At 40.8% G+C, this 9,916-nt stretch overlaps 1 protein-coding gene across 3 annotated transcripts in view; it reads left to right on the top strand.

Annotated features, from left to right (window-relative positions):
* YIPF6 (Yip1 domain family, member 6) overlaps nucleotides 1-7,313 on the top strand; it is a 40,214-nt gene extending 32,901 nt beyond the window's left edge. For 2 of the 3 annotated variants that reach the window (XM_011967271.1, XM_011967272.1), the window contains one exon: nucleotides 3,660-7,313. In XM_011967271.1, coding sequence (XP_011822661.1) covers nucleotides 3,660-3,778 — 119 coding nt within the window. In that variant the 3' untranslated portion in view covers nucleotides 3,779-7,313. The remainder of the gene's footprint in view (nucleotides 1-3,659) is intronic. The other variant, XM_011967270.1, reaches the window with a different exon arrangement.
* Nucleotides 7,314-9,916: the final 2,603 nt, after the last annotated feature.

Here is a 9,916-nt window from a genome sequence, read left to right as displayed (position 1 = left end):
CCTATATGTGTCTTTGCCTATGATATGGGTCTCCTGAATACAGCACACGGATGGGTCTTGACTCTTTATCCAATTTGCCAGTCTGTGTCTTTTAATTGGGGCATTTAGCCCATTTACATTTAAGGTTAATTTGCCAGTCTGTGTCTTTTAATTGGGGCATTTAGCCCATTTACATTTAAGGTTAATATTGTTATGTGTGAATTTGATCCTGTCATTATGATGCTACCTGGTTATTTTGCCCATTAGTTGATGCCGTTTCTTCATAGTGTCAATAGTCTTTACAATTTGATATGTTTTTGCAGTGACTGATACCAGTTTTTCCTTTCCATGTTTAGTGCTTCCTTTAGGAGCTCTTGTAAGGCAGGCCTGGTGGTGACAAAGTCTCTCAGAATTTGCTTGTCTGTAAAGGATTATATTTGTCCTTCACTTATGAAGCTTAGTTTTGCTGGATATGAAATTCTGGGTTGAAAATTCTTTTCTTTAAGAATATTGAATATTGGCCCCCACTCTCTTCTTATAGGGTTTCTGCTGAAAGATCCGCTGTTAGTCTGATGGACTTCCCTTTGTGAGTAACCTGACCTTTCTCTCTGGCTGCCCTTAACATTTTTTCCTTCACTTCAACCTTGCTGAATGTGACAATTATGTGTCTTGGGGTTGCTCTTCTTGAGGAGTATCTTTGTGGTGTTCTCTGTGTTTCCTGAATTTGAATGTTGGCCTGCGTTGCTAGGTTGGGGAAGTTCTCCTGGATAATATCCTGAAGAGTGTTTTCCAAGTTGGTTACATTCTCCCCGTCACTTTCAGGTACACCAATCAAAGGTAGGTTTGGTCTTTTCACATAGTCCCATATTTCTTGGAGGCTTTGTTCATTCTTCTTCATTCTTTTTTCTCTAATCTTGTCTTCCCGCTTTATTTCATTGAGTTGATCTTCAATATCTGATGTTTTTTCTTCTGCCTGATTGATTCAGTTATTGACACTTGCGTATGCTTCACATAGTTCTCATGCTGTGTTTTTGAGCTCCATCAGGTCATTTATGTTCTCTAAACTGGTTATTCTAGTTAGCAATTTCTGTAATCTTTTTTCAAGGTTCTTAGCTTCCTTGCATTGCATTAGAACATGCTCCTTTAGCTCAGAGGAGTTTGTTATTACCCACCTTCTGAAGTCTACTTCTGTCAGTTTGTCAAACTCATTCTCCATCCAGTTTTGTTCCCTTGCTGGCAAGGAGTTGTGATCCTTTGGAGGAGAAGACACATTCTGGTTTTTGGAATTTTCGGCCTTTTTGTGTTGGTTTTTCCTCATCATCGTGGATTTATCTACCTTTGATCTTTGATGTTGGTGACCTTCGGGTGAGGTTTCTGTGTGGACGTCCTTTTTTTTGATGTTGATGCTATTCCTTTCTGTTTGTTTTCCTTCTAACAGTCAGGCCCCTCTGCTGCAGGTCTGCTTGAGTTTACTGGAGGTCCACTCCAGACCCTGTTTGCCTGGGTATCACCAGCAGAGGCTGCAGAACAGCCAAGATTGCTGCCTGCTCCTTCCTCTGGAAGCTTCGTCCCAGAAGGGCACCTGCCAGATGCCAGCCAGAGCTCTCCTCTGTGAGGTTTTTGTGGACCCCTGCTGGGAGGTGTCTCCCAGTCAGGAGGCATGGGGGTCAGGGACCCACTTGAGGAAGCAGTCTGTCCTTTAGCAGAGTTCAAGCACTGTGCTAGGAGATCCACTGCTCTCTTCAGAGCTGGCAGGCAGGAATGTTTAAGTCCCTGAAGCTGTGCTTACAGCTGCCCCATCGCCCAGGTGCTCTGTCCCAGGAAGATGGGAGTTTTATCTATAAGCCCCTGACTGGGGCTGCTGCCTTTCTTTCAGAGATGCTCTGTCCCAGGAAGATGGAAGTTTTATCTATAAGCCCCTGATTGGGGCTGCTGCCTTTCTTTCAGAGATGCCCTGCCCAGAGAGGAGGAATCTAGAAAGGCAGTCTGGCTACAGCAGCTTTGCTGAACTGTGGTGGGCTCCGGCCAGTTCGAACTTCCCTGTGGCTTCCTTTACACTGTGAGGGGAAAATCGCCTATTCAAGCCTCAGTAATGGTGGTCGCCCCTCCTCCCACCAAGCTCTAGCATCCTAGGTCCACTTCAGACTGCTGTGCTGACAGTGAGAATTTCAAGCCAGTGGGTCTTAGCTTGCTGGGCTCTGTGGGGGTGGGATCCGTTGAGCTAGACCACTTGGCTCCCTGGCTGCAACTCCCTTTCCAAGGGAGTGAATGCTTCTCTCTCACTGGTGTTCCAGACGCCACTGGGGTATGAAAAGAAACTCCTGCAGCTAGCTTGGTGTCTGCCCAAATGGCCGCCCAGTTTTGTGCTTGAAATCTAGGACCCTGGTGGCGTCGGCACCCGAGGGAGTCTCCTGGTGTGCGGGTTGTGAAGACAGTGATGAAAGTATAGTATCTGGGCTGAAATGCACCGTTCCTCATGGCACAGTCCCTCATGGCTTCCCTTGGCTAGGGTAAGGAGTTCCCCGACCCCTTGTGCTTCCTGGGTGAGGCAACGCCCCATCCTGCTTCAGCTCACCCTCCATGGGCTGCACCCACTGTCTAACCAGTCCCAGTGAGATGAGCCGGGTACCTCTGTTGGAAATGCACAAATCACCGCCTTCTACGTTTATCTCACTGGGAGCTGCAGACCAGAGCTGTTCCTATTTGGCCATCTTGCCAGCCACCTCCTATTGTTTTTTTGGTTTTTTTTAAAAGAGATGGGGTTTCACTCTGTCATTCAGTCTGGAGTGGAGTGGTACAACCGTAACATACTGCAGCCTTGAACTCCTGGCTTCAATCAGTTCTCCCACCTCAGCCTCCCGAGTAGCTGAGATTACAGGCATAAGCCATAGCACCCAGTGAGATGAATGATTCTTTATTTTGTTTTTTTGTTTTGTTTTGTTTTTTGAGACTGGGCCTTGCTCTGTCACCCAGGCTGGAGTGCAGTGGCACCATCTTGACTCACTGCAACCTCTGCCTCTCGAGTTCAAGCAATTCTTCTGCCTCAGCCTCCCGAGTAGCTGGGATTACGGGTGCCCGCCACCACACCTGGCAAATTTTTGTATTTTTATTAGAGATGGGGTTTCACCATGTTGGCTAAGCTGGTCTCGAACTCCTGACCTCTGGTGATCCACCTGCCTTGGCCTCCCAAAGTGCTGGAATTACAGGCATGAGCCACTGCACCTGGTCAGAAGGATGATGCTTGATTAGTAAAATGATGAGTAGGTTTTTCTTAGATGGACAAGAGAAGGATGGCATTTAAAACAGCTGATAATTTCAGAAGAACAGTTAGCTCAAAAAGCACAGCAGCACGAGGCCATTTACCATAGGAGCAAATAACCTTACACATCTTTGTAAGCCTTTTCAGTATAGTTCAATAACTTTTCCAGAAAAGGGTAAAAAACTCCTTTTAGAAAGATTTCCATCCAAAATGGTTTAGTACTTGAAATAAAAAGCCCTTGGCTCTCTGAAAAACTGTGTTGCAGAATGCCTTTATCTCTGAGGATCATCAGTATACTAAACTTTTAGTGTAATTCTATGTTCCAAATGATGCCAAGCTCATGAATGTTTAGTAAATGTTAGTAGTTGTGACAATATTACTGTATTAAACATTCCTTTTTGTTTTGTCTTGTTTTGTTTAGCCTCCACAGCTTTCCTTGCTGATAGCCAGCCTCCAAACCGCAGAGCCCTAGCTGTTTATCCTGTTTTCCTGTTTTACTTTGTCATCAGTTGGATGATTCTCACCTTTACTCCTCAGTAAATCAGGAATGGGAAATTAAAAACCAGTGAATTGAAAGCACATCTGAAAGATGCAAGTCACCATGGAGCTTTGTCTCTGGCCCTATTTTGTCTAATTTTGGAGGTATTTGGTAACTGAGTAGGTGAGAAGATTAAAAGGGAGCCATATAGCAGTGTCACCACTTATGTGAGGAACTGATGTTTGAAAGGCTGTTCTTTTCTCTCTTAATGTCATTTCTTTAAAAATACATGTGCATACTACACACAGTATATAATGCCTCCTTAAGGCATCATGGAGTCACCGTGGTCCATTTGAGTGACAACTAGTGACTTGGGAAGCACATGGATACATCTTACAAGTTGAATAGAGTTGATAACTATTTTCAGTTTTGAGAATACCAGTTCAGGTGCAGCTCTTAAACACATTGCCTTATGACTATTAGAATATGCCTCTCTTTTCGTAAATAAAAATAAATGGTCTATATCCATTTTCTTTTATTTCTCTCTCTTAAGCTTAAAAAGACAATGAGAGAGGTTAGGAGGGGGTTCATACATGGAGAATGAGAAAACATGCATTAACCAATATTCAGATTTTGATCAGAGGAAATTCTACACTTGTTGCTAAAAGAAAAAAACAGCAAAGGGCCTCTAAAGAATCAGCCTCTTTGGTCCCTTTGCGCAGTCACCTTTTTGCCATGTTTAACAGCAGCTAGGTTGGCACTCTAGTCTTAATCTTGCGCCTTAGCTTTGAATATGCAGTCTAAAATGTTAGTAGTCAACATGTAATTTTCCTTTGACTGAAATTGTGAATGTTCCAATGCTGGAACTTATCCAAAAAGAAGACCTCAGAAACTGAGATTGGTAGATCTCTAGTGCATATTATCATGTGGGCACCTTCTCTTAGGGTGGAATGAGGCAGTTTGGATGCAGTATAGTTAAAAGGAGCTCTTTAATATTCTCTGTAGTCTGGCCTCTTAACTAGAAAGTAAAGCTAAATCAGAAGTCTGCGTTTAACCATGTGAACAGGGAGGGATTTAGTGTTCTGATGGCTGATTAATAGGACAGCTAGATACTTAGAGCATGACGTGGGATGGGATGAGTTTACAGCTGCTGCCTTTTCATAGTGGGCTTAGCAGTTTTCTCATTAGATGTGTTTTTTGGGTTGGGGAATAGCAATTTTTTGGTCTTGATTTTAGACTTTATCAAGCTAATTAGCTCCCCTTTAGACAAGTACATTTTGCACGTGTGTACCTACTTGTACGCTCAGATATTTATGCACACAGGTGTGAACGTTTTTCAGGGAGCAGAGCATCTGGGACAGGCTGATTCTGATCTAAACAGGGCTCCTTTAAGGCAATATGAACTGTTGCCTTCTATAAATTGCACATTGAGGAACTCTAATAGACAAAGATTAGGTGTCAGGCAGAAAACACTCATTGTAAATATACTATTAGTTGATAAACATACGACTTTCTTATTCCCCAATTTTTCTTTATCATATAATTTAAATATTTATTCATTTTGTATTTAAAGACTACCTACACATAGATATATTATTCCAAAATCCTATTTTCTCCATCCCCACATTAACCAAGTGAACACAGGGCCAAATGGGTTCTTGGAATGATAACAACAAAGCATTGCAAAATGGGTCCCTTGGTTCCAGCCTTGTCCAGAGTTTTTGCTTATATATTTCTATTCATTACAGTTTACCTTTTAAATTGTAAAATAAACCTTTGTGTGGACAGAGCCAATGTTTCAATCTTGAATTAGTAAAGAAAATACTTTGGAACTGATCCTCATTTTGAAATTGGTTCTAAATTATTATCCATTTCCAATGTCTGAAATTCTCTTACTTCCCGCTAAAACTCTCTCTCTGCCCAAGTTGTTTTGTAATCTGTCTCAATGACTATAATGTAAAATTAAAGAAGTAACTATGCTTCTCAAGGGGGAATTAAAAGTGTTTATTGAATTTTACTCGGGCTAATTGTTTGGTCAGAAATTCCTAAGGCCACAACTTTGGGGGGGTTCGTGTAGATGTACGTGGTGGGTGGGTTATACATATCAGGACTTAAGACAGCTTGTTCTAGGTATTGATCTTTGCTCTTGGGTGACTTAGGGAATGATTTTACTTGATTTAACCCTTTTTCTGTTTGCCCTGAGAATACTCGCCAGTGGCGCTTGTAGTTGTAGCATTTACCCCAAGATAACTTTGCCATGAAATATTTCGCTTTTATTATTTTCACATCATTCTGGTACATTGACTTTGCAAACAAAAGACATTGTTCTATTTATAGCATTCTTTTTTTTTTTAATAGCGGTATTTCTATTTACAAAATATAGTAATTCTTGATCACTGAAAATGTCAAATCCTGGAAAACGTAGCATGCCTATACATGATGTTTACATCATTCTCGAATAGTTGTTGGCTGAAGATTCATTTGATGAATCCACTTTTCTTGAAATAGACAGTTCTGATGTTCTGTTTGGAAATAACTCAGTTTTTATATTTTTTTCACTTTGAAAATCAGATTTGTTTCAGCCTCAAAGAGCATGTTTATGTAAATTAGCGCTGGCAGTTTTTTTTTTTTTCTAAACAAGAAAAGGGTTAAATGAAGGTTGATAAAATGGATGTTCAATTGTCTTTCTGAAAGTGAGTGGCTTGAAGGGATGAATAAACGTTTTCTTAATATATTCAAAAAAGTACATTGCTTTCTGTGATGGAAGTTAAGACCTAAATGTCTGGAAGTTGTAACCCTCAACACAGCTTTTCCTGATTTGCTGCAAAGGCACATAGCTGATTATAGAAGTGAAGACAGCAAGGACAGGGGACTCCAACAAAGGAAACCCTGTTGCAGGAATTGGGAACTTTCATGCTTCAGATGAAATTCAGGCATGTGAGCATCACTGCAGAATGTGGCGCATCATTGCCATCATGAGTAATCACTTGCTGCTCCTGCTTCTGAGACCAAGACTCTGTTGTCATATTCTTTAGCAATAGGACGGGTAAAGACTGGATTTAATAGCTGTTCAGAGTATAAAAACTCAATTGATGCCAACATATTTGAATGTGTGGTATAGTCTTAAAAGTCAACCGTTAATCATTTAGTCTTTTGCCTCTGAAGAGATTTATTACATGAGTTGATTTTGATCTTTTCATTGTGGTGGGATTTTCCTGTTGTTGGGCAAGGTGAGGTCACAGGACATGGGACTAGTAAGCATTTTACTGTTTGCTATATTTGTCTTTTTATAAACAGTATCTCCCAAAATGTGATTAGAAGGCTAGCAAGCCTGTATTTAGACATTTAATTGTGTACTTTATATAATGTAACTACTGACAGTATTTGGACTGCCTGTTCATTCCTGGAGACAAAAATGAAAATCCATCAGTTCAAGTTCTTGGGTAACATCAAGTCATTAGAATTTATCTAAAGCTTGTCATGATTTGATAAGATATCCATTGCATGCAGCTGTTTTAGCACAGTGCAAAACACTGAAATTGTGATTCTTAGACTGTTTCTGAGACATTTGGATGGAAATAAATGTATAAATGTTAATTGATGTATATAAATTAGAAACACTTTTCTAGATTCTGTAGGCTTTTATTAAAAATAGAGAATTTCTTGGGGTTTACTTAGGCCACAGAATGGCCAAATAATAATGACAATGATATTACTAATAATAATAGCTAACCTTTATTTGGCACTTACTGTGTGCCAGGCACTATTCTATTTTTTTAAGAATTTTTAAAATAACAGCTTTATTGAGATACACTTTACCATGAAATTCACCTTTTGTTTTTTTTATTTTTATTTTTCTGAGACAAGGACTCACCCTGTCACCCAGGCTGGAGTGCAGTGGAGCAATCATGGCACATTGTAGCCTCGACCTCCCTGGGCTCAAGCAATCCTCCCACCTCAGTGTCCTGAGTAGTTGGTACTACAGGCATGAGTCACTACACCTAATTGGCTAATTTTTGTAGTTTTTGTAGAGATAGGGTTTTGCCATGTTGCCCAAGCTGGTCTTGAATTCCTGGACTCAGGCAATCTGCCTGCTTTGGCCTCCCAAAACACTGGGATTACAGGCGTGAGCCACCATGCCTGGCTGAAATTCACATTTTAAGATGTACAATTCAGTGATTTTTAGTATATTCACACACAAAATTGCATAACTATCACTACCATCTAATTTTAGATCATTTCGTAACTTCGCCAAGAAACCCCAGGTCTGTCGACAGTCAGTTGCATTCTCCCTTCATCCCAGCTCCTGGCAACCACCAAGCTGCTTTCTGTCTCTATTGATTTGGCCAGACACTATTCTTCCGTGCTTCCCATGCATCTCCTGTAATCCCAGTGCTACAATTCTCATTTTTTGTGGAAAATTGAGAGGTTAAGTAAATTGTCCACGGTCACACAGTAATTTGATTTACAACAGTAATAACACATTAGATGAGAACATAGTAGGACACAATTTTGAATTCCATTTTTATGTACCTGAAATGAATATACCCCTCCCCCAAGGTATTTTCCCTATTGTTAGCCTTTGTACCCTAGAACTGACTGGATGTAGATAACATTTGTTTTCGGAGTAATGGAACACTGTATCAGCAGCATCTGAGAACATAAGAACAGTTGGACATTGGAAGGAGTTAGGTTTGTTGCCCTCATCCCTCCTTGAACCTCTTTTCTCTCCCGCTTCCACGACCACCACACACATATACCCCTTTTTCTCAGTCTTAAGAATCAATTTCTGCCTCTTTTTAATTCTCCCAGAGGGATGGTTAATGCATCACAGTTTAACTTGTCTATTCAGGTATTAATAGTCAAGGGATGCATCTGGTTGCTTATAGTACCAGTTATATTCCTAGGACCTTAGAGAACGGTAGTGTGAGAATAGAATGCCTTTCTATTTGGGTTAAACTACGTGGGAGGAAAAAGTAACAGAGTAAAGGCTTTGCCTTAATGAAGTCAAGTGTTCTGCCTGGTGGGAAGTGGCCACACGCTGCGCTGGGCTGCGCTGCTCTTGTTTACTCTGTTCTCTCAGAGCCTTTGTACTTTGCCATCACTGCTGGTAGTTTCTTGGTCCTTTTGGATACTCCATTTTAATCTTGATTTTTTTCTATAAATAATAAATCTATGAAAAATCTGTAAAAAGATTTGTGACTATTAAATGTGCAAATAAAAACACTGGAAAAAGAATTTGTGTGTGCCTATTCTTGTACTGAAGGCACAGAGATTTGCTACATCTGATTTCAGATATATTGCCATCTGACAATACTGAATGCTTTGTAAATTGGGCAGGGAGCAAGTAAGAAAGGGAAGTCACATTGAGCAAATGCTGTATACCATGCCAGGCACTTTATTAGTTGCTTTACAAACAGGATCTCCTCTGATGACAGCAGCCTTTTGAGATCAGAGGCGTTATCCTTAAAGTTGGATCTGGCTGGGTTTCGAGGCTCACACCTGTAATCCCAGTGCTTTGGGAGCCTGAGGAGGCAGGATCTCTTGAGCCTAGGAGTTCATGACCAGCCTGGGCAACATAGGGAGACTCTGTTTCTTTAAAAAAACAAAAAACAAAAAATTAGCCAGACTCGGTGGTGTGTGCCTGTAGTCCCAGCTACTCGGGAGGCTGAGGCAGGAAGATTGCTTGAGCTCAGGAGTTGGAGGATGCTGTGAGGTACGATGGTGCCACTCCAGCCTGGGTGGCAGGCTGAGACCCTGTGTCAAGATAAATAAATAAAAATTTAAAACAGTTGAGAGATCTGGGACTCAGGTTAAATTGCCCAGAGTCACATAGTGAATGGTACAACCAGAATTCAAACACAGGTTTTATGACTGCAAAGCCTGTTTTTTATTTATTTTTATTTTTATTTTTATTTTTGAGGGGGGAGGGTTTTCTATATTGGTTCTTTGCTAAATTAAAACCATACCTACCCACTTAAATGAAGCTAAGCTAGGCCAAGCAGGCAATTTAGGCGCTTGGTAAGAAAAACTGGGTTTTCAGCTTTCTGCTGGGGACTATACCTGTTCCCACTCTTGACTTATAAACTACTTGGATAAACAAAATTCCGCATTGCCCTACACACATAATAGTTGAAAAATGTCATGACTTTTATTTTTGGTACCAAATAAAATAGCAGAGTGATCAGTAAAAACAAGAA

Source organism: Mandrillus leucophaeus, unplaced genomic scaffold (genome assembly GCF_000951045.1).
Source record: "Mandrillus leucophaeus isolate KB7577 unplaced genomic scaffold, Mleu.le_1.0 Scaffold797, whole genome shotgun sequence".
Classification (NCBI taxonomy): Eukaryota; Metazoa; Chordata; class Mammalia; order Primates; family Cercopithecidae; genus Mandrillus; species Mandrillus leucophaeus.
Note: the sequence above shows the minus strand (reverse complement) of the source record. Positions and strands in the feature narration are given on the sequence as shown.